This window comes from Babylonia areolata, chromosome 12, assembly GCF_041734735.1.
Source record: "Babylonia areolata isolate BAREFJ2019XMU chromosome 12, ASM4173473v1, whole genome shotgun sequence".
In the NCBI taxonomy this organism is placed as follows: Eukaryota; Metazoa; Mollusca; class Gastropoda; order Neogastropoda; family Buccinidae; genus Babylonia; species Babylonia areolata.
This window is the reverse complement of record NC_134887.1, coordinates 1,111,888-1,137,092: the sequence shown is the minus strand read 5'-3', so window position 1 is coordinate 1,137,092 and position 25,205 is coordinate 1,111,888. Positions and strand designations below refer to the sequence as shown.

General features: G+C 45.9%; 1 protein-coding gene across 1 annotated transcript in view; it reads left to right on the top strand.

The window, feature by feature from the left end:
* Positions 1 to 540: 540 nt before the first annotated feature.
* Positions 541 to 25,205, top strand: part of LOC143288294 (pre-rRNA 2'-O-ribose RNA methyltransferase FTSJ3-like) — a 60,517-nt gene continuing 35,852 nt past the window's right edge. Inside the window, exons 1-9 of the mRNA XM_076596641.1 lie at positions 541 to 668; positions 4,398 to 4,550; positions 8,954 to 9,033; positions 9,736 to 9,835; positions 12,010 to 12,140; positions 14,587 to 14,768; positions 15,599 to 15,707; positions 18,286 to 18,386; positions 22,625 to 22,702. Of these exons, the coding sequence (XP_076452756.1) occupies positions 602 to 668; positions 4,398 to 4,550; positions 8,954 to 9,033; positions 9,736 to 9,835; positions 12,010 to 12,140; positions 14,587 to 14,768; positions 15,599 to 15,707; positions 18,286 to 18,386; positions 22,625 to 22,702 (1,001 nt within the window). The 5' untranslated portion in view covers positions 541 to 601. The remainder of the gene's footprint in view (positions 669 to 4,397; positions 4,551 to 8,953; positions 9,034 to 9,735; positions 9,836 to 12,009; positions 12,141 to 14,586; positions 14,769 to 15,598; positions 15,708 to 18,285; positions 18,387 to 22,624; positions 22,703 to 25,205) is intronic.

Sequence of the window (25,205 nt, the reverse complement as noted above, 5' to 3'; positions counted from 1 at the left end):
CAGAAGTGTACTTGCGTGGTGGTGTGTGTCCATCGAGATCGATGATGACCATCGTTGTCATCCACCTGGGGGATGGGGGGAGGGTGGTGGTGGGGGGGGGGGATGCTCATGAATCTATCTGTGAGTGCGCAGATGGCTGAATAGTCCAATCTGCGCACGAAATGTTCGCTGACAGTTGGGGCAGACAAAGACAGGCATATCATTGTCAGGGAGCTTGTTTGCCCGTGACTTTCTGGCCTGCCTCTTCTGAACAGCTGCTGCAGTCCTGTTGGCCTCGTTGGCCTATACTTGCGTACACTGCCCAACAACAACAAACAAAAGATGAAAATAAATAAATAAAAGAAAATGGAAGAAGTGAAGATAAAGATTCGATGGGGACATAAAAAGGCCGAGAGGTCCAGGCAGATGACTACTACTACTACTACTACTAACTACTGATCGATTTAGCCATGGCGCTGGCACTTTTGTGAAGATCGCGGCAATAAGTTTAGAATGTCATCATTGTATGCGCATCAGCAAACAGGAAGTAGAAGGAGCGCACATATCGGTGACGCAGGATAACACACGTGTGTTTGGATCGCATGTGAAAAATACCTTGAAAATGGGCAAGAAAGCAAAGACTGGAAAGGCGAGAAAGGATAAATTTTATCGCCTTGCCAAGGAAACAGGTCAGTATGAGCAACTTTTAAAAGTCCATCATATCTTTGACATTATAATTGATGATAGATTGGATATTTTGATTTATATATTATGAAGGTTCTGTTTTGGACATCGAGGCGATTTTAACCTACTGATTCAGTGCTGAATTTATGAACTGAGCTCATCCAGGCCTAACTTTCACTTCGTAGGTGTGATCTAAATCTTTCTACATATTCTAGCACAAGACCCATGGTTTATTTTGTTGACCTTAGTTTGTGGCACATGTCGAAAATTGACATTTATGACAGCCGATATTATGGACTGAAGGCAGGGGAGGCTCCACAATACTCACCGGTATTCTCCAGCCTGGGACTCTTACAAAGTTGAATGATTCTGTGTCAGACACCTTTTACTAGAACTTGTAGAACTAGAAGTAGAATTTTACATTGTATGTAATATCTATGCAGTGTGTGTGTGTGTGTGTGTGTGTGTGTGTGTAGTCACATTTTGGTGTGTGTATGTAACATTGATGAAATGTTTTATGTTAACAAAAGCGTTTTTGTGAAGCACCTAGAGCAGATTTCTGGATTGTGTGCTATATAAGTGTCCATTATTATTATTATTGTTATTATTATTATCATTATTATTATTACCTATAGACTAGAGTGTTGGAACACTTTCACTGAATGGATATAGGAAACAGTGGAAACTATGCTGAAGGGTCTACAGCTTCTTAGGCTGCAAGAGGGATGACAGTACCTCCATCTTTCTTTCCTAAAACAAGTGGTTGAGGGATTGGTGCTGGCTTTACCTCCTGGCCAGTTCATAAAAGAACGAACAAGAAACAGACCCCTCATCCAGCCAGGACGCTTTGCTGACTTTGTCTCCAGCAACATTGTGGAGAGGTCAGCCTAGACACTCTGCTGACTTTGTCTCCAGCAACATTGTGGAGAGGTCAGCCTAGACACTTTGCTGACTTTGTCTCCAGCAACATTGTGGAGAGGTCAGCCTAGACACTTTGCTGACTTTGTCTCCAGCAACATTGTGGAGAGGTCAGCCTAGACACTTTGCTGACTTTGTCTCCAGCAACATTGTGGAGAGGTCAGCCTAGACAACATTGTGGAGAGGTCAGCCTAGACAACATTGTGGAGAGGTCAGCCTAGACAACATTGTGGAGAGGTCAGCCTAGACACTTTGCTGACTTTGTCTCCAGCAACATTGTGGAGAGGTCAGCTTAGACAACATTGTGGAGAGGTCAGCCTAGACAACGTGGAGAGGTCAGCTTAGACACTTTGCTGACTTTGTCTCCAGCAACATTGTGGAGAGGTCAGCCAGGAAGAACAATAGAACAAGAGAAGTTCCAGAAACAAGAACAGAACAGTTTAATAGCTCATTCTTTATTACATCAGCTGTAGACTGGAACAGCCTAAACGACAATCAGCTGCTGGCAAGGGTGCAGGACCACCATCGCATTAGCAGCAGCATGCACACTGTGTAGAAGCTACACAGCCAAACCACACCTCCCCTCCTCTCTCCCCTCCTCCCCCCTCTCCTCCCCTATTGTATAGCCGACTAGGCTCCTACAATGTAATCCATCAAAGTCAAAAGTCAAAGAAAGTACTTGAGTAGGGAAATTGATGTGGATCAGGAGTTTGTAATGAACTGTTGGTTATTTTTGCTTGAAATTTGAGTGTGTGTGTGTGTGTGTCAGTGTGGGTCACTGTGAGCTAGCATTGATATGAGTACCACTATGAACTGCATGGGGATTTGTCTGTGTCAGTTCCTAGTGATGTGAGTTCCTTTATTCTGCCTGGCCCTGCCTTCCTTCGTGTCGCTCTGCCATGTTTGCTGTTCCTGCTCCATTCAGTCGCTTCAGCGTACAGACAACTCCGCCACTTGACTTGTCCCCAGAAAGAAAAGATCTGAGCACTTCACTCCTCTCTTGTGTTCTCTCCACTGGTTGCCTGTCTGACACAGAATGAAGTACAAGATCAGCTCTGTCTGTATGCGTAAATAAATGTGCCCCATCCTGTGTCTGTCAGTATCACTCTATGTGACTGACTGTATGCGTAAATAAATCTGCCCCATTGTGTGACTGTCAGTATCACTCTATGTGACTGACTGTATGCGTAAATAAATCTGCCCCACCCTGTGTCTGTCAGTATCACTCTATGTGACTGACTGTATGCGTAAATATATGTGCCCCACCCTGTGTCTGTCAGTATCACTCTATGTGACTGTCTGTATGTGTAAATAAATCTGCCCCATCCTGTGTCTGTCAGTATCACTCTATGTGACTGACTGTATGCGTAAATAAATCTGCCCCATCCTGTGTCTGTCAGTATCACTCTATGTGACTGACTGTATGCGTAAATAAATCTGCCCCACCCTGTGTCTGTCAGTATCACTCTATGTGACTGACTGTATGCGTAAATAAATCTGCCCCATCGTGTGTCTGTCAGTATCACTCTATGTGACTGACTGTATGCGTAAATAAATCTGCCCCACCCTGTGACTGTCAGTATCACTCTATGTGACTGACTGTATGCGTAAATAAATCTGCCCCATCCTGTGTCTGTCAGTATCACTCTATGTGACTGACTGTATGCGTAAATAAATCTGCCCCATCGTGTGTCTGTCAGTATCACTCTATGTGACTGTCTGTATGCGTAAATAAATCTGCCCCATCGTGTGACTGTCAGTATCACTCTATGTGACTGTCTATATGTGTAAATAAATCTGCCCCACCCTGTGTCTGTCAGTATCACTCTATGTGACTGACTGTATGCGTAAATAAATGTGCCCCATCGTGTGTCTGTGAGTATCACTCTATGTGACTGACTGTATGCGTAAATAAATCTGCCCCATCCTGTGTCTGTCAGTATCACTCTATGTGACTGTCTATATGTGTAAATAAATGTGCCCCATAGTGTGACTGTCAGTATCACTCTATGTGACTGACTGTATGCGTAAATAAATCTGCCCCATCCTGTGTCTGTCAGTATCACTCTATGTGACTGTCTATATGTGTAAATAAATGTGCCCCATAGTGTGACTGTCAGTATCACTCTATGTGACTGACTGTATGCGTAAATAAATCTGCCCCATCCTGTGTCTGTCAGTATCACTCTATGTGACTGTCTTCACCTCTGCACATATGTCGCTCTCTGCAATCAGCTTCAGACCCACTCTGTTTCTGTGTTCCCAGATTCAAGCGCTCAGCGATTGGCTGCTGCTCTTTCTCTGTCTCTCGACCTGACGCTTTGAGTTTGAGCAGTATTTCTCTTTTGCTTTGTCAAATCCAGGCTGCATTCAGCTGTCTCAATCTGGCCTACAAACCTACCACTTACCAAAATAGACCCTCCACCCCTCCTCAGCCTCCCTCCCTCCCTCCCTCTTTCCATAGTTTCTCCAGCTGCTCTAGATCTGCATACAGATATATCACATATAAAATTCTTTTCTTTGGTTCAGAGTCAAATACATGCATGTTAAAGTTGAGAGTGAACCTGAAACTAGTGAAAGTTTTGATTTGTCTCTGTACAAGAATCAGTGCTGTAAATACCTTTGTTGACATTATTATTATTATTATCATTATCATGATTGTCATTATGATGATGATTATTTATCAGTATTATTGTTGTTATTATCATATTTAAAAAAACCCAAACATTGTTGATGTTGCTATTCTTCTTTATCTTCTCTGTGTTAACTGTTATTAATTATTATCGTTACTGTAATGATGCTCCTGATGTGGGCAGGCTACCGGTCGCGTGCGGCCTTCAAGCTCATTCAGCTGAACAAAAAGTTTGGCTTCCTGAACCGGTCACGTGTGGTCATCGATCTGTGTGCCGCCCCTGGAGGATGGATGCAGGTGGCCGCTGAAAACTGTCCCGTCTCCAGCGTCATTGTTGGTGAGTTTTCGGTATTTAGTCACTGACTGCTTGATGCCATCATGGTCAGCTGGGTGAGGTTTTGGCTTCAAGGCATTCCTTCTCACTGATCTGGCCTGCCAAAAAGATCTGATTTACATGTTATGTGTTCAGTAATTTATCGTCATTCGCACTTACGGTGATAACACTTTCAGAGCAAACACTCACACACACTCAGCCATGACGACCTCTTACTCCCACTCTCTGCAAACTCACGCAACCACAACGAAGATTAAAACGTTAACATAATATCATGTGCGTGTATGTATATGTATATCATATGTATGTATATATATATATATATATATATGTATATATGTATATGTGTGTGTGTGTGTATATATGTGTATGTATATATGTGTGTGTGTGTGTATATATATGTATATATATATATATGTATGTATATTTTAAGTAATAGAAAATGTTGTTTCCATTACTTTACAGTTGTGTGTGTGTGTGTATATATGTGTATGTATATATGTGTGTGTGTATATATATGTATATATATATATGTATATTTTAAATAATAGAAAATGTTGTTTCCATTACTTTACAGTTGTCCCCCATGGGGGGTGGGGTGGGGTGGGGGGGTGTCTTACAGTACAAATAGCATCCCCACCTTCTGGAAATTCTGTGCTAGAAATGTCCTCTTCTCTGTCACTCTCTTTGTTTCTGCCTTTTTTCAATCTTCACTGTTGTCTCCTTTGTCTGCCTTCTCAGTTCATTCCTCTTTCTTTTTTCCAGCAAGCCTTGACACTGTTGTCTCTTTTCTGCAGTCTGTGATGTACTGTCTGTGCTGTTTTGCTCTGGCGATTAGGTAATGAGATGTAAACACTGAGACGGGCACCAGCTGCCTATTCTGCAGTGTTGTTTGCCTACACGGCCGTTTTATGTATTTTTTGTTTGGATTTGAAGTATTGGTTGTTTTTTTGACTCACTTGTGTAAACAAAGTGAGTCTATGTTTTAACCTGGTGTTCGGTTGTCTCTGTGTGTGTGTGTGTGTGTGTGTGTGTGTGTCTGTGGTAAACTTTAACATTGACATTTTCTCTGCAAATACTTTGTCAGTTGACACCAAATTTGGCATAAAAATAGGAAAAATTCAGTTCTTTCCAGTCATCTTGTTTAAAACAATATTGCACCTCTGGGATGGGCACAAAAAAAAATGAAGCCGAATTATATGCAAACTGCATTTACTGTTATATTTATATTTTTTGTATTCTCTAAACTTGGCACTTTGACCTCTTATTCTGACACAACAACAAGAGGAGTCATTATTATCATTTTTTGTTCAAACAGGAACTTCTTTTGCTAAGCATGGAAGTTTTATTTATTTTGCAAACGTTTTGGTGCAGTTAGTAAAAAAAAGGGAAATTACTCTGTAATTAATGCTAGGGGACTTAATTTATCACAAGTGAGTCTTGAAGGCCTTGTTTTCTTTTTTATGATTTTTTGTAATCTGGGGATTGATCAACTAAGCGGTAAGCTGGAGTACTGGGCATGGCCTGGTCTTATTTGCTGTCCTCAGCATGGCCTGGTCTTATTTGCTGTCCTCAGCATGGCCTGGTCTTATTTGCTGTCCTCAGCATGGCCCGGTCTTATTTGCTGTCCTCAGCATGGCCTGGTCTTATTTGCTGTCCTCAGCATGGCCCAGTCTTATTTGCTGTCCTCAGCATGGCCCAGTCTTATTTGCTGTCCTCAGCATGGCCCAGTCTTACTTGCTGTCCTCAGCATGGCCTGGTCTTATTTGCTGTCCTCAGCATGGCCCAGTCTTATTTGCTGTCCTCAGCATGGCCCAGTCTTACTTGCTGTCCTCAGCATGGCCTGGTCTTATTTGCTGTCCTCAGCATGGCCCAGTCTTATTTGCTGTCCTCAGCATGGCCCAGTCTTATTTGCTGTCCTCAGCATGGCCCGGTCTTATTTGCTGTCCTCAGCATGGCCCGGTCTTATTTGCTGTCCTCAGCATGGCCCAGTCATATTTGCTGTCCTCAGCATGGCCCGGTCTTATTTGCTGTCCTCAGCATGGCCTGGTCTTATTTGCTGTCCTCAGCATGGCCCAGTCTTATTTGCTGTCCTCAGCATGGCCTGGTCTTATTTGCTGTCCTCAGCATGGCCTGGTCTTATTTGCTGTCCTCAGCATGGCCCAGTCTTATTTGCTGTCCTCAGCATGGCCTGGTCTTATTTGCTGTCCTCAGCATGGCCTGGTCTTATTTGCTGTCCTCAGCATGGCCTGGTCTTATTTGCTGTCCTCAGCATGGCCTGGTCTTATTTGCTGTCCTCAGCATGGCCTGGTCTTATTTGCTGTCCTCAGCATGGCCCGGTCTTATTTGCTGTCCTCAGCATGGCCCAGTCTTATTTGCTGTCCTCAGCATGGCCTGGTCTTATTTGCTGTCCTCAGCATGGCCTGGTCTTATTTGCCATAAGGAGCAAAATGGTTGGGATGTTTTGTCATGAACTGTGTTTTGTGGGTTTGTCTTAGTGTTTGTGTGTAGATGTGACAGTTTTGTGTTGATGCGGTTCAACACTTGACAGTCCTGATGTGGCCGTGTGCAGTCGGCTGAACTAGTTTGAGCAAGGAGAATGACAAAAAAAAAAAAGGGGGGGGGGGGGGGGGGGGGGGGAACATCCAACCTTACAGTCGTTTCTTCTTTTTCGTCTTTCCACTTACATTAGAACATTAGAGCTTTTTTTTCTTTTTTTTTAATTCTTTTTTCTTCTTTTTAATTATCAGTATTATTTTTTTAAAAATAGATTAGAGCTTTTTTTGCTTTTTTTTTTTTTTTCCAATGAACAATAATTTTAATTCGCAACGTATCTCTGTAAAGGTGATCCAAATTGGTACTCTTGTTTTGGGGGTTGTTTGGTGTGTTTTTGTGTATTTTTTTCCTCTTAAGATTTTTTGTGGGGGGTGGGGAGGGGCGTGGGGGGTGGGGGTTACGTTGTTTTTTTTACTAGGTTTAATTGGCTCGACACTTGAGGGCTAGCATGCAAGCATGAAGTGCATGCACGCACAGATACACACATCATTCGCACTTACCCAACAGTTTACCCCTGTACATGTGATATGCTTCACTACATCTCAGTACATGTGTACACATACATATGTCATATGTACACATATAATGATATATGTATTTATCTATGTGCAAATGTGTGTTTGTGTATGTTTGTGTGTGTGTGTGTGTGTTGGGGTGGGGGTGGGGATAAATATATGTTCATGTATGCATTGTGTTTGTGTATAGTTTGCTAAGTACATTTCATTGTGTATAATAATTGATGCAATGTGATCGTAGACCTGGTCACACATTCTCCATTCTTTGTGTCGTCATGGTAACAGCGCCTGGTGGATAAAGGGTGGAGATTTTTCTGATCTCCTGGGTCAACATATACATGTGCAGACCTGTTAGTCCCTGAACCCCCTGTGTGTCTATTTGCATGCAGAAGATCAAATACATTTGTTAAAGATCCTGTAATCCATATGGGTGCTCAGTGGGTTACAGAAACAAAAGCATGCTGAGCATGCACACCCCTGAAAACGGAGTATGGCTGCCTACACAGCAGAGTAAATAAACAAAACAGTGATACATGTAAAATGTTGCAACAGTATGTTGGTATGAATATATGTGTTTGTGACGGAAATCTACCTGACTGAATGACACAGGAAACGAATGATGAGCGTTCAGTGGCAGTTGTCAGTCAGCTCTGCCTAGGTAGACAGCCTGTTGTGCAAAGGACTCGGTGTTTGTAAAGTGCTTAGAGCTTGGTCTCTGACCAACTGAAAATAGGAGCAATACAGGTATCATCATCATCATCACCATCACCATCATCACCATCACCATCACCATCACCATCACTTTGAGGTAACCAGGTGTGTTGTGTGCAGGAGTGGACCTGGTCCCTATTCGTGAGGTGAAGGGCTGTCTGTAACCAGGTGTGTTGTGTGCAGGAGTGGACCTGGTCCCTATTCGTGAGGTGAAGGGCTGTCTGTAACCAGGTGTGTTGTGTGCAGGAGTGGACCTGGTCCCTATTCGTGAGGTGAAGGGCTGTCTATAACCAGGTGTGTTGTGTGCAGGAGTGGACCTGGTCCCTATTCGTGAGGTGAAGGGCTGTCTGTAACCAGGTGTGTTGTGTGCAGGAGTGGACCTGGTCCCTATTCGTGAGGTGAAGGGCTGTCTATAACCAGGTGTGTTGTGTGCAGGAGTGGACCTGGTCCCTATTCGTGAGGTGAAGGGCTGTCTGTAACCATGTGTGTTGTGTGCAGGAGTGGACCTGGTCCCTATTCGTGAGGTGAAGGGCTGTCTGTAACCATGTGTGTTGTGTGCAGGAGTGGACCTGGTCCCTATTCGTGAGGTGAAGGGCTGTCTATAACCAGGTGTGTTGTGTGCAGGAGTGGACCTGGTCCCTATTCGTGAGGTGAAGGGCTGTCTGTCACTGCAGGAGGACATCACTACAGAGAAATGTCGTCAGGTATACACACACCACTGACACCTGTAGGTGACATGTCACCAGGTATACACACACCACTGACACTGTAGGTGACATGTCACCAGGTATACACACACCACTGAGAGTTACATCTCTTGTACATAGTTTTAAAGCTTTATTTTTTTTTTATCAGAAAATGTTTGTGATAAATGCAGAGTAAAGTAGCGGTGGAAACACCATCAGTTGATAACATCCCCAGAAGTCAGTTTGTTTTCCATTGGTTTGTATCATTTCTTGTTGTTCTGCAGTGTGCCCGTCTCCATGTGATGTGCACATGTAGCGTCCCAGCTTCTCCTGATATTGGTCTTCTTTCGCATCAGAACAGTGTCCTTCGTTCAGCATTCTGTCTCTTTTCATGGCTCAGCTGTCTGGAGCCAGCTGCCTGTGCAGATTAGACTCTCTCTTTTTTCTTCTGCTCCATTGGACTGTTCCCTGAAAGCACACTTCTTTAAACTAATGTAGAACACTGTCCTGGCATTCTTGTTTTCTCTTCTTGTTTGTATGTGTGTTTGTTTGAGTATGGTGTGTGTGTGTGTGTGTGTGTGTGTGTGTGTGTGTGTGTGTGTGTGTGTGTACCCATTCTTGTAAAGCACCTTGAGCCCTACTTAGAAAATAGGCGCTGTGTAAAAATTCACATTGTTACTGTTTTTGTTTTCTTGATTCGTCAGCATGTGTGTGTTGCAGTCGCTGAGAAAGGAACTGAAGACATGGAAGGCAGACTGTGTGCTGAACGACGGCGCCCCCAATGTGGGCAAGAACTGGAACCATGATGCCTACAACCAGTGTAAGTACTCATTGCCTCCCTTTATGCCTACAACCAGTGTAAGTACACATTGCCTCCCTTTATGCCTACAACCAGTGTAAGTTCACATTTAATTACACATACTTAACCGTGACCCAACTAGTGCAGACTCCGGCAGGGGTCTGACATTCCTGCCTGTGCAAACTATTCACATTGTCTCCCTTTACCTCACTGGGAGGACGGCCCTGCGGCAGAATCAGTTAGGTTGGCCCCCTATTCCAGTGGTCAGCAGTGGTCAGGATTCAGGGCCCCTGTTCCAGTGGTCAGTAGTGGTCAGGATTCAGGGCCCCTGTTCCAGTGGTCAGTAGTGGTCAGGATTCAGGGCCCCTATTCCAGTGGTCAGTAGTGGTCAGGATTCAGGGCCCCTATTCCAGTGGTCAGTAGTGGTCAGGATTCAGGGCCCCTGTTCCAGTGGTCAGCAGTGGTCAGGATTCAGGGCCCCTGTTCCAGTGGTCAGTAGTGGTCAGGATTCAGGGCCCCTATTCCAGTGGTCAGTAGTGGTCAGGATTCAGGGCCCCCTATTCCAGTGGTCAGTAGTGGTCAGGATTCAGGGCCCCTATTCCAGTGGTCAGTAGTGGTCAGGATTCAGGGCCCCTATTCCAGTGGTCAGTAGTGGTCAGGATTCAGGGCCCCTGTTCCAGTGGTCAGTAGTGGTCAGGATTCAGGGCCCCTATTCCAGTGGTCAGTAGTGGTCAGGATTCAAGGCCCCTATTCCAGTGGTCAGTAGTGGTCAGGATTCAGGCCCCCTATTCCAGTGGTCAGCAGTGGTCAGGATTCAGGGCCCCTATTCCAGTGGTCAGCAGTGGTCAGGATTCAGGGCCCCCTGTTCCAGTGGTCAGTAGTGGTCAGGATTCAGGGCCCCTATTCCAGTGGTCAGTAGTGGTCAGGATTCAAGGCCCCTATTCCAGTGGTCAGCAGTGGTCAGGATTCAGGGCCCCTGTTCCAGTGGTCAGTAGTGGTCAGGATTCAGGCCCCCTATTCCAGTGGTCAGTAGTGGTCAGGATTCAGGGCCCCCTATTCCAGTGGTCAGTAGTGGTCAGGATTCAGGGCCCCCTATTCCAGTGGTCAGTAGTGGTCAGGATTCAGGGCCCCTATTCCAGTGGTCAGGATTTTAGCACACTGGTTCGAATCCCACACGCGCCAGTATTTCCTCCCTCCACTAGACCTTGATTGGTGGTCTGGACATTAGCCACTTGGATGAAACGATGAATGGAGTTCCGGTGCACAGCATGCACTAAGTGCATGTAAAGGAACCCGTGGGAACTAAAGGGTGGTCCCTGGCAAAACTCTGTTGAAAAAAATCCACTTTGATCAGGAAAAAATTTCCTTCATGAGTGATGCTCTACACTGTTGTGGAAGCATTATTTTTAGTGTTTGTATCTGAACGTTTTGATGACATGATGTTACAGCTTACATTTCTTTATTTTTATTTCTAAACACACACACACACACACACAATTCTTTGTTACGATTTTAGTGAGATTGTTATTTGTACATTGACAGTTTTATTATACTCCTGGGTTTTATTCATAATTGATGGATTATTGTTAAATGGGCTTGGAGCAGCAGGGTAATTGCCATATAGATAATATACATTATTATAAATGTTATATTTTTTATTTTATTATATTTTTAATGCACAAACATCGAGAATGCTTATACAAGACAACACTTGGAATACGTCCAGTATGCACGTATAATATCAAGAGTGCACAGGTGACATGAATACATGGATATCATCAGTTACAAAACAAAACTTGTATAATCATCTGCTATTAAGTTATGTTAAGCATCCTGCAGAATTAAAGTTACAAGTCAGAGTGTATGTTTTTGTTTCAAACTGGCTGAAACTTGCTGTGCACTAGAGCTACAAGCCAAGGCATATACATTTATTTTGACATTATCATACAAATGAAATATGATTCTACATGTTGCATTGCAGATAGATGGAATATACTATTTTGTTCCCACTCCCTGAATATCAACTGATTACTTAATAATTATAATTTTTCATCATCATCGTTATTATCACGATGGTTGTTAATGTGATGATCAGCGGAGCTGGTGCTAGTGCTGTATAAATGTTCATTATTATCATTGTTGTTATTTTTCATCATCATCATCATTATTATCATGATGGTTGTCATGGTGACCAGCGGAACTGACGCTACACGCCCTCCGGCTGGCCACAGAGTTCCTGCAGAAGGGGGGTTGGTTCGTCACCAAGGTGTTCCGCTCCAAAGATTACTTCGCCCTCAACTGGGTCTTTCAGCAGCTCTTCAAGAAGGTCAGTTTCGGGGGGTGGGGGTCGGGGGGCGTGGGGGGGCCTTAGCTGGGTCTGTCAGCAGCTCTTCAAGAAGGTCAGTTTCGGGGTTTGGGGGTCGGGGGGCGTGGGGGGGCCTTAGCTGGGTCTGTCAGCAGCTTTTCAAGAAGGTCAGTTTCTGGGAGTGGGGGGTGGGGGTGGGGGGGCCTTAGCTGGGTCTGTCAGCAGCTCTTCAAGGTCAGCACCTGGGTGTAGGGGGTGGGGATCATGGGGTGTGGGGGTGTGAGGAATAGGAGAAAGAAAAGAGAGAGAAGGAAGAATGGTGCTGTTCAGTGATGTGGACGGTGTGGTGTGGACGGTGTGGTTCAGTAATGTGGACGGTGTGGTGTGGATGGTGTGGTTCAGTAATGTGGACGGTGTGGTGTGGACGGTGTGGTGTGGACGGTGTGGTTCAGTAAAGTGGACGGTGTGGTGTGGACGGTGTGGTTCAGTAATGTGGACGGTGTGGTGTGGACGGTGTGGTGTGGACGATGTTGTTCAGTAAAGTGGACGGTGTGGTTCAGTAATGTGGATGGTGTGGTGTGGACAGTGTGGTTCAGTAATGTGGACGGTGTGGTGTGAACGGTGTGGTGTGGATGGTGTGGTGTGGACAGTGTGGTTCAGTAAAGTGGACGGTGTGGTGTGGACGGTGTGGTTCAGTAATGTGGACGGTGTGGTGTGGACGGTGTGGTTCAGTAATGTGGATGGTGTGGTGTGGACGGTGTGGTTCAGTAATGTGGACGGTGTGGTGTGGACTGTGTGGTTCAGTAATGTGGACGGTGTGGTGTGGACGGTGTGGTGTGGACGGTGTGGTTCAGTAATGTGGACGGTGTGGTGTGGACGGTGCTGTTTAGTAATGTGGATGGTGTGGTGTGGACGATGTGGTTCAGTAATGTGGACGGTGTGGTGTGGACGGTGTGGTTCAGTAAAGTGGACGGTGTGGTTCAGTAATGTGGACGGTGTGGTGTGGATGGTGTGGTTCAGTAATGTGGACGGTGTGGTTCAGTAATGTGGATGGTGTGGTTCAGTAATGTGGATGGTGTGGTTCAGTAATGTGGACGATGTGGTGTGGACAGTGTGGTGTGGATGGTGCTGTTTAGTAATGTGGATGGTGTGGTGTGGACGATGTGGTTCAGTAATGTGGACGGTGTGGTGTGGACGGTGTGGTTCAGTAAAGTGGACGGTGTGGTTCAGTAAAGTGGACGGTGTGGTTCAGTAATGTGGACGGTGTGGTGTGGATGGTGTGGTTCAGTAATGTGGACGGTGTGGTTCAGTAATGTGGACGGTGTGGTGTGGACGATGTGGTTCAGTAATGTGGACGGTGTTGTGTGGACGGTGTGGTTCAGTAAAGTGGACAGTGTGGTTCAGTAATGTGGACAGTGTGGTTCAGTAATGTGGACGGTGTGGTTCAGTAATGTGGACAGTGTGGTTCAGTAATGTGGACGGTGTGGTTCAGTAATGTGGACAGTGTGGTTCAGTAATTTGCATAATGTGGTTCGGTAATGTGGACAATGTGGTTCAGTAATGTTGGTGGTATGGTTCAGCAATGTGGACAATGTGGTTCAGTAACGTGGGAGGTTTGGTTCAGCAATGTGGACAATGTGGTTCAGTAATGTGGGTGGTTTGGTTCAGTAATGTGGACAATGTGGTTCAGTAACGTGGACGGTGTGGTTCAGTAATTTGCATGATGTGATTCAGTAATGTGGACAGTGTGGTTCAGTAATGTTGGTGGTATGGTTCAGTAATGTGGACAATGTGGTTCAGTAATGTGGACAGTGTGGTTCAGTAATGTGGACAGTGTGGTTCAGTAATGTTGGTGGTATGGTTCAGTAATGTGGACAATGTGGTTCAGTAATGTGGACAATGTGGTTCGATAATGTGGATGGTGTGGTTCAGTAATGTGGATGATTTGGTTCAGTAATGTGGACAATGTGGTTCAGTAATGTGGATGATTTGGTTCAGTGATGTGGATGATTTGGTTCAGTGATGTGGACAATATGGTTCAGTAATGTGGACTGTATGGTTCAGTATTGTGGACAGTGTGGTTCAGTAATGTGGATGGTATGGTTCAGTAATGTGAATGATGTGGACGGTGTGGTTCCATAACGTGGATGGTATGGTTCAGTAATGTGGACAATGTGGTTCAGTAATGTGGACAATGTGGTTCAGTAATGTGGATGAGTTGGTTCAGTAATGTGGATGAGTTGGTTCAGTAATGTGGATGGTATGGTTCAGTAATGTGGATGATGTGGTTCGGTAATGTGGATGGTGTGGTTCAGTAACGTGGATGGTATGGTTCAGTAATGTGGACAATGTGGTTCAGTAATGTGGACGTTATGGTTCAGTAATGTGGATGTTATGGTTCAGTAATGTGGATGAGTTGGTTCAGTTGGATGAGTTGGTTCAGTAATGTGGATGAGTTGGTTGACAGGTGTGGGCGACCAAGCCACAGGCCTCCCGCCATGAGTCAGCCGAGATCTTCGTGGTCTGTGAGAAGTTTGTGGCCCCGGACAAGCTGGATCCCCGCTTCCTGGACCCCAGGCACGTCTTCAAGGACCTGCAGGATGACCTGGGACCAGCCCTCAACCTGATGCACCCTGAGAAGAAACAGAGGTGGGTACCAGGTGGTCAGACACACAGGAACACCCCTCAACATGATGTACCCTGATTAAAAACAGGTGGGTACCAGGTGGTCAGACACACAGGACCACCCCTCAACATGATGTACCCTGATTAAAAACAGGTGGGTACCAGGTGGTCAGACACACAGGAACACCCCTCAACATGATGTACCCTGATTAAAAACAGGTGGGTACCAGGTGGTCAGACATACAGGATCAGCCCTCAACCAAAAATAGCTGACTGGATAACCACACCACCATGTTCTCATCATCTTCAGATACCTTTGATATCACACCATTAATTATTTATTTATATATTTTTTGTTTGATATTACTTTTGCTGTTTTCATACTTGTCAGCATAATGATTATTATTGCTGCTGTTGTTGTGGGAGGGGCAGCTTTGAAGACTGGGCAGTGTCTGAAAATCTGTGTCCTTGTGTGTGTGTGTGTGATATGTGTGATGTGTGTGTGTGGTATGTGTGTGTGTGTGATATGTGATGTGTGTGTGATATGTGATGCGTGTGTGTGTTGTGTGTGATATGTGATGCGTGTGTGTGGTGTGTGTGTGTGTGATATGTGATGTGTGATGTGTGTGTGATATGTGATGCGTGTGTGTGGTGTGTGTGATATGTGATGCGTGTGTGTGGTGTGTGTGATATGTGATGTGTGTGTGATATGTGATGTGTGTGTGATATGTGATGTGTGTGTGTGGTGTGCGTGATATGTGATTGTGTGTGATGTGTGGTGTGCTGTGTGTTTGATGTGTGCTGTGTGTGTGATGTGTGTTTGATGTGTGATGTGTGCTGTGTGTGTGTTTCAGGCACAGAGAGGGCTACGCAGAGGGGGACTACACACTGTTTCACGTGCTGAAGGCCTCGGAGTTTGTTCGTAGCGACAGCTTCATGGAGAAACTGGCCACCTCCAGCATGGTCAGTCTCTTGTCTTTCTTTCAACCCGCGCTGTAGCCCACTGGCTAAAGCATTGGACTTTCAGTCTGAGGGTCCCGGGTTCAAATCTCGGTAACGGCACCTCCAGGGTAGAGGGTGGGGATTTTTCAGATGTTCCAGGTCGTTCCAGGTCAACAGATGTGCAGATCGGCTTGTGCCTGAACCTCTTCGTGTTTATACACAAGCAGAAGATCAAATATGCACGTTATAGATCCTGTAATCCATGTCAGCATTCGGTGGGTTATGGAAACAAGAACATACCCAGCATGCATGCCCCTGAAAATGGAGTATGGCTGCCTTCATTGGGGTAAAAAACGGTCTTACACGTGAAAGCTCACTCGTGTATATGGGACTTGCAACCCAAGAAGGAGGAAGTCTTTTGTACTTCCCGTTCGTCAGCTGGTCACCCCAGGAAGTGGAGAGTTGGCCTCCTTTAACACGTCTGCCTGCGAAGCCAGGGAATCTGAGCACGCTGGTTCAAGGCCCACAGTCACCAGTCATAGACCTGATTGGTGGTCTGGGTGCTAGTCCTTCGGATGAGACGATAAAACCAGGTCCCACGTGCAGCATGCACTTAGCACATGTAAAAGAATCCATGGCAGCAGAAGGGTTGCTCCTGGCAAAATTGTGGCAGAATGACTGGTGCGAAAGCGCTTAGATTCGTCTATGCACAAGATTCAGCGCTATATAAATACCATTTATTATTATTATTATTATTATTATTATTATTACTATTGACCAATGCAGGATTCAGTGTAGAAGTGATGGTTGACCAATGCAGGATTCAGTGTAGAAGTGATTGTTGACCAATGCAGGATTCAGTGTAGAAGTGGTGGTTGACCAATGCAGGATTCAGTGTAGAAGTGGTGGTTGACAGGATTCAGTGTAGAAGTGGTGGTTCAGGTGGTTGTGAACCGTCCCTGAGTTTCAACACTGACACCTGTTCCCGCCTGGTCAGCAGGCAGTAGGGGTCTGTCATTCGTGGTGTCACCGTGTGGGTGCTGTTGAATCCACGTCTTCTGCTGCTTGGCCTTGCTGATGGTCTTTACCTCAGAGTAGCTGGTGGACCTGTGCACCTGTTCTGTGTGGTGCCTCCCTTCGTCAGGGAGTCGGCAGATCTCATTGCCCAGCACACTGCACTGAGAGGGAATCCATCGCAGGATGACAGTCTGGCTCCTGCAGAGGGAGGCGAGAGAGAGAGAGAAGGGGGGTTTGGGGGGTGGGGGGGAGGTGAGAGGGAGAGGGGGGAGAGAGAGAGAGAAGGGGGGTTGGGGGGGGGGTGAGAGAGAAGGGGGGTTTGGGGGGGGGGGGTGAGAGAGAAGGGGGGTTGGGGGGGGGGGTGAGAGAGAAGGGGGGTTGGGGGGGGGGGGTTGAGAGAGAAGGGGGGTTTGGGGGGGGGAGAGAGAGAGAAGGGGGGTTTGGGGGGGGGGGGGGGGTGAGAGAGAAGGGGGGTTTGGGGGGGGAGAGAGAGAGAGAAGGGGGTTTTGGGGTGTGGGGGGGAGGTGAGAGGGAGAGGGGGGAGAGAGAGAGAGAAGGGGGGTTTGGGGGGGGGAGGTGAGAGAGAGAGGGGGGAGAGAGAGGGAGGTGAGATAGAGAGAAGGGGGGTTTGGGTGGGGGGAGGTGAGAGAGAGAAGGGGGGGAGAGAGAGGGAGGTGAGAGAGAGAGGGGGGGAGAGAGAGAGAGGGGGAGTGAGAGAGAGGGGGGGGAGAGAGGGGGGAGAGAGAGAGAAGGGGGGGTTGGGGGGGAGGTGAGAAAGAGGGGGGAGCGAGAGGGAGGTGAGAGAGGGGGGAGAAAGAGAGGGAGGTGAGAGAGAAAGGGGGGGGGAGAGAGAGAAGGGGGGAGAGAGAGGGTGGTGAGAGAGAAGGGGGGAGAGGGGGGGGAGAGAGAAAGGGAGGTGAGAGAGAGAAGGGTGAGATAAGAGGAGACAGGACCACGTCCCCTCTCCACAGCAAGCCCCCAGCATTGCCTCCCCCTGACCTGACCACACGGAGCATTGTGCACACACATACATAAAGCACTGTCGCTTTGACGTCTTCACCATTTGGTGAAATAAATGCATCACAGTAACGGAAGTAATGATATTAAAGCTGACGACTGTGGTCATGTGTGTGTGACTAGTCATGTGACTGTGGTCATGTGTGTGACTGGTCATGCTGTGTGACTAGTCATGTGACTGTGGTCATGTGTGTGTGACTAGTCATGTGACTGTGGTCATGCTGTGTGACTAGTCATGTGACTGTGGTCATGTGTGTGTGACTAGTCATGTGACTGTGGTCATGTGTGTGACTGGTCATGTGACTGTGGCCATGCTGTGTGACTAGTCATGTGACTGTGGTCATGTGTGTGTGACTAGTCATGTGACTGTGGTCATGTGTGTGACTGGTCATGTGCGTGTGACTAGTCATGTGACTGGTCATGCTGTGTGACTGGTCATGTGACTGTGGTCATGTGTGTATGACTAATCATGTGACTGTGGTCATGCTGTGTGACCGGTCATATGACTGGTCATGCTGTGTGACTGGTCATGTGACTGGTCCATACCGGCGCTGTCTGTGTGCAGATTGAGCTGGACGAAGAGGCCATCGTCAGTAACAAAGCCACCACTTCTGAAATCCAGGAATGCTGCAGGGACATCAAGGTGTTAGGCAGGAAAGAAATTAAGTGAGTTAACTGACACGCGTGTGTGTGTGTGTTGCGTGTGAGAGCATGTGGATGCGTGCATGCAAGCTTGCGTGCATGTGTTAATTGATTCAGGCCAACAGTTGATATTGAGTAAGTGTGCGTGTGAATGTATAATGTTTGTGTATATGCCTGAGGTCTGACGTATGATAGAAACAAAGGTTCTTCACCTGCTTGATCCCTTAAAAAGATGGTTGGTGAAAGAAAATAGGAATGTAATTATTAACCCTTTCGCTGCCAGGAAAATAAGATTTAAGTGAAATCTATTTGCCAGGGTTTTTTCACAAAAAACAGGTATAAATTTTCCAAAAATTCTGTGCTCTTTGTTATTGGAGAAAGACCCATAAAAGTATATATTTTCTGAAAGGTAAATGAATAAAGAATACAAAACACATGCTATTTTCCCATTTTATATATTTTTAGTGACATGCTGTTGTTTTGAAATCGGCGTTTTGTTTTTTGTCACATTTTCAACTTGTTCATTACAAACATTAGTCAGGTAATTTGCACAAAAACATCATATTTTCTGGACAAATGGATATCTGCTAACACAAAATCATACTAGAACAACCACAATATATATATATTTTTTAAGAGATAGATACACAATACATTGTGACTTCTCCAAGTGATAAGATGGATGTGAGGCCACGCCCCCTCAGTCTCCACCCCCCCCCCCCCCCCCCCCCCCCCCGCCCCTCCTCACCCCTCTCACACGGTCACTTGATTCAGTTCTCATCAGACCGCGTTGGCTGCGTGCCAAGAATATCGCTCTGCTGCTTATTCGGTCATCTGTTGTCTGCTAACATCTGTACAGCTGGCATCACTCACTGACAGTCGCATCTTGGCCACTCTCTTGATTACTCCCTTTATTTTCTATCAGATCGTCCTATAAATGTTCATCTCTATCTTCTCCTTTGAATTTACGCTTCAATTCTTTCTGAGCATCAGCTAAAGAAAGAAATCATGGTTGATTTAGTTCGTCACGATCGCATGTCTTGAGCACGGCGTCAGTCCGACATTTTGTTGAGCGAGCGAGGAGAGAAGTCAGGCAAACACTTGGACAGTGACCCAACCAAAACGTTCAAATAAAGGACTGCTTCATGACGTAGATGGGGTTTCTAGCTATGAATAGAATCTAGAGAGATTCCCCAGGCTAAAGCTACCACTATTTTTGCCAAGGAAGTGAATGCAAACCAGGGAAAAGTCAGAATATTTCGATGACGAGTTATCTCGTCATGCAGGCAGCGAAGCCTACATGCTTGCCATGACGAGTTATCTTGTCATGCAGGCAGCCTAGGGGTTAAGAATCAAGAATAAAAAGAAAATGATACTTGAAAAGAATTTAAAAAAACCCAAAAAACAACACAGAGGTTTTAGATAAACATCATGTCAGGTGTCTGAAAGGTAAGTGGTGTGTGCATGTAAAAAAGAACCCTTGGCAGCAAAAGGGTTGGCCCTGACAAAATTGAACAGAAAAATCCACTCGAATAGTACATGGTCATGAAGTGCATGTGATTGAAACCTAACTGAATGACTTTGTTTCCAGAACGTTGTTGTCATGGAGAAAAACAGTACTGAGAAATCATTAATTGATATTTTCTCCATGAAAAAGAAGAACTTTACTGTGCTTTTGTTGATTTTAAAAAAGCCTTTGATTCAGTTTGGAGAAGTGGATTATGGCAAAAACTTCTTCATGAAGGCGTGAATGGTAAAATTTTGTGTGTTATAATGAGCATGTATGATAGAATTAAGTCATGTATGTTTTTAAATGGTGAAAAATCTGATTTCTTTAGCATTTGTAAGGGTGTACGACAAGGAGAAAATCTCTCGCCTTTGCTTTTTTCTCTGTATCTCAATGATTTAGAGTCGTATTTGACTGAGCATAAGAGTCCATCTGTTGATCTTTTATTGAATGTTACATTTCAGACTTAGATAGTTACATGCGATTATTTGTACTCTAGTATGCAGATGACACAATTTTACTTTCGGAGACGAAAGAAAAATTACAACAGTCCCTCAATGTTTTTCACAAATATTGTTTAAGATGGAAACTAGTGCTTAATGTAAAGTAAAGTAAAGTGATGATATTTAATTCTACAAACAAGCCTGTTTTTAAGTTTGGTGATGCATGTTTGGATGTTGTCGATTCTTTTAAATATCTTGGTATCAAATTTAGTAGAAATGGAACTTTTTACAAAGCTAAACAAATTATTTATGAACAGGCTCAAAAAGTTATGTTTTCGTTACTTCAGTCAGCCAGAAATCAAGATTTACCTTGACATATCGTTCTGGCCATGTACCAGTCTATGATTGTTCCTATTTTGTTGTATGGTGTAGAAATATGGGGTTAGAAAGATGTAGATATACTTGAAAAATTAGAATTGAAATTTTTGAAACGCTTGTTCAAACTGAACAGGAATACTATGACCAAAATTGTTTATGGAGAAACTGGTATTTATCCAATTAGTGTGTTAGTGACCTAAAAAAAGCTGACGTGTGTGTGTGTGTGTGTGTGTGTGTGTGGTGTTACAGGGTGTTGTTGTCATGGAGAAAGGCAGTACTGAAGGACCTACAGAAAGCTGACATGTGTGTGTGTGTGTGTGGTGTTACAGGGTGTTGTTGTCATGGAGAAAGGCAGTAGTGAAGGACCTACAGAAAGCTGACGTGTGTGTGTGTGTGTGTGGTGTTACAGGGTGTTGTTGTCATGGAGAAAGGCAGTACTGAAGGACCTACAGAAAGCTGACGTGTGTGTGTGTGTGTGTGTGGTGTTACAGGGCGTTGTTGTCATGGAGAAAGGCAGTAGTGAAGGACCTACAGAAAGCTGACGTGTGTGTGTGTGTGTGTGCTGTTACAGGGCGTTGTTGTCATGGAGAAAGGCAGTAGTGAAGGACCTACAGAAAGCTGACACGTGTGTGTGTGTGTGTGTGTGGTGTTACAGGGCGTTGTTGTCATGGAGAAAGGCAGTAGTGAAGGACCTACAGAAAGCTGACGTGTGTGTGTGTGTGTGTGTGTTACAGAGCGTTGTTGTCATGGAGAAAGGCAGTAGTGAAGGACCTACAGAAAGCTGACGTGTGTGTGTGTGTGTGTGGTGTTACAGGGCGTTGTTGTCATGGAGAAAGGCAGTAGTGAAGGACCTACAGAAAGCTGACACGTGTGTGTGTGTGTGTGTGTGGTGTTACAGGGCGTTGTTGTCATGGAGAAAGGCAGTAGTGAAGGACCTACAGAAAGCTGACGTGCGTGTGTGTGTGTGGTGTTACAGGGCGTTGTTGTCATGGAGAAAGGCAGTACTGAAGGACCTACAGAAAGCTGACACGTGTGTGTGTGTGTGTGGTGTTACAGGGTGTTGTTGTCATGGAGAAAGGCAGTAGTGAAGGACCTACAGAAAGCTGACGTGTGTGTGTGTGTGTGGTGTTACAGGGCGTTGTTGTCATGGAGAAAGGCAGTGCTGAAGGACCTACAGAAAGCTGACGTGTGTGTGTGTGTGTGTGGTGTTACAGGGCGTTGTTGTCATGGAGAAAGGCAGTAGTGAAGGACCTACAGAAAGCTGACATGTGTGTGTGTGTGTGTGTGTGGTGTTACAGGGCGTTGTTGTCATGGAGAAAGGCAGTACTGAAGAACCTACAGAAAGCTGACGTGTGTGTGTGTGTGTGGTGTTACAGGGCGTTGTTGTCATGGAGAAAGGCAGTAGTGAAGGACCTACAGAAAGCTGACGTGTGTGTGTGTGGTGTTACAGGGCGTTGTTGTCATGGAGAAAGGCAGTACTGAAGGACCTACAGAAAGCTGACGTGTGTGTGTGTGTGTGTGGTGTTACAGGGCGTTGTTGTCATGGAGAAAGGCAGTACTGAAGAACCTACAGAAAGCTGACGTGTGTGTGTGTGTGTGTGTGGTGTTACAGGGCGTTGTTGTCATGGAGAAAGGCAGTACTGAAGGACCTACAGAAAGCTGACGTGTGTGTGTGTGTGTGTGGTGTTACAGGGCGTTGTTGTCATGGAGAAAGGCAGTACTGAAGAACCTACAGAAAGCTGACGTGTGTGTGTGTGTGTGTGTGGTGTTACAGGGCGTTGTTGTCATGGAGAAAGGCAGTACTGAAGGACCTACAGAAAGCTGACGTGTGTGTGTGTGTGTGTGGTGTTACAGGGCGTTGTTGTCATGGAGAAAGGCAGTACTGAAGGACCTACAGAAAGCTGACGTGTGTGTGTGTGTGTGTGGTGTTACAGGGCGTTGTTGTCATGGAGAAAGGCAGTAGTGAAGGACCTACAGAAAGCTGACAAACAACAGGCCCAGGCCTCTCAAAGGTGACCGATTTCTCTCACCTGTGTGGGGGGGAGGGTGTGGGTGTGGTGTGTGTGTGTGTGTGTGTGTGTGTGTGGGGAGGGTGTGGGTGTGGTGTACCTTTGGTATGGTGTGTGTGTGTGTGTGAGGGGGGGGGGGTGGGGGCTGTGTGTGTGTGTGGTGTGTGTGTGTGTGGGGGTGTGTGGGTGTGGTGTACCTTTGGTATGGTGTGTGTGTGTGTGAGGGGGGTGGTGGGGGCTGTGTGTGTGTGTGGTGTGTGTGTGTGTGGGGGTGTGTGGGTGTGGTGTACCTTTGGTATGGTGTGTGTGTGTGTGAGGGGGGTGGTGGGGGCTGTGTGTGTGTGTGGGGTGTGTGTGTGTGAGGGGGGTGGTGGGGGCTGTGTGTGTGTGTGTGTGTGAGGGGGGTGGTGGGGGCTGTGTGTGTGTGTGTGTGTGTGAGGGGGGTGGTGGGGGCTGTGTGTGTGTGGTGTGTGTGTGTGGGGGGGGGAGGGTGTGGGTGTGGTGTACCTTTGGTATGGTGTGTGTGTGTGAGGGGGGTGGTGGGGGCTGTGTGTGTGGGGGGGGGGCTGAGTGAGAGTGTGTGTGTGTTTCTGTGGTGCATGTGTGTTTGGTGTGTGTGTGTGTTTCTGTGGTGCATGTGTGTTTGGTGTGTGTGTGTGTTTCTGTGGTGCATGTGTGTTTGGTGTGTGTGTGTGTGTGTGTGTTTCTGTGGTGCATGTGTGTTTGGTGTGTGTGTGTGTGTGGGGCGGGGGGGGGGGGGGACTGAGTGTGTGTGTGTTTCTGTGGTGCATGTATGTTTGGTGTGTGTGTGGGGGGGGGGGGGGGCGACTGAGTGTGTGTGTGTGTGTGTTTCTGTGGTGCATGTGTGTTTGGTGTGTGTGTGTGTGGGGGGGGGGGGGACTGAGTGTGTGTGTGTGTGTGTGTTTCTGTGGTGCATGTGTGTTTGGTGTGTGTGTGTGGGGGGGGGGTGGGGGGACTGAGTGTGTGTGTGTGTGTGTGTGTGTGTTTCTGTGGTGCATGTGTGTTTGGTGTGTGTGTGGTGTGAATTTATGTGTTGGGCATGAAGATAACAATTCAGTCACAACAAATCATACAGTAGTGTGTTCACTCAGATGACATGTTTTGGTCACTGCAGAAATGGTGTGTTAAATAAGATAAGAGTTATATGATAATATCACAACAGTTGATTGAACCACACAGTAGTGCTTTAAATCATCTGTCTGTGTATCTCTCTCTCTCTAGATAGATGGATAGATAGATATAGACATATCTGTATATCTCTCTCTGTATATATATAGAGAGAGTGAGATAGATAGATACCTAGAAAAAAACTCATGAAGTAATGCATTAAATCAGTCAGATGACACAGATGATACATAGTGTGTCCTGTCAGATGACACAGCAGATGATACATAGTGTGTCCTGTCAGATGACACAGATGATACATTAATGTGTCCAGTCAGATGACACAGATGGTACATAGTGTGTCCAGTCAGATGACACAGATGGTACATAGTGTGTCCAGTCAGATGACACAGATGATACATAGTGTGTCCAGTCAGATGACACAACAGATGATACAGTGTGTCCAGTCAGATGACACAGATGATACATAGTGTGTCCAGTCAGATGTCACAGATGATACATAGTGTGTCCAGTCAGATGACACAGATGATACATAGTGTGTCCAGTCAGATGTCACAGATGATACATAGTGTGTCCAGTCAGATGACACAGATGATACATAGTGTGTCCAGTCAGATGACACAGATGATACATAGTGTGTCCAGTCAGATGACACAGATGATACATAGTGTGTCCAGTCAGATGACACAGATGATACATAGTGTGTCCAGCCAGATGACACAGATGATACATAGTGTGTCCAGTCAGATGTCACAGATGATACATAGTGTGTCCAGTCAGATGACACAGATGATACATAGTGTGTCCAGTCAGATGACACAGCAGATGATACAGTGTGTCCAGTCAGATGACACAGATGATACATAGTGTGTCCAGTCAGATGACACAACAGATGACACACAGTGTTTCCAGTCAGATGACACAGATGATACATAGTGTGTCCAGTCAGATGACACAGATGATACATAGTGTGTCCAGTCAGATGACACAGATGATGATACATAGTGTGTCCAGTCAGATGACACAGATGATGATACATAGTGTGTCCAGTCAGATGACACAGCAGATGATACAGTGTGTCCAGTCAGATGACACAGATGATACATAGTGTGTCCAGTCAGATGACACAACAGATGACACACAGTGTTTCCAGTCAGATGACACAGATGATACATAGTGTGTCCAGTCAGATGACACAGATGATACATAGTGTGTCCAGTCAGATGACACAGATGATACATAGTGTGTCCAGTCAGATGACACAGATGATACATAGTGTGTCCAGTCAGATGACACAGCAGATGATACATAGTGTGTCCAGCCAGATGACACAGATGATACATAGTGTGTCCAGTCAGAT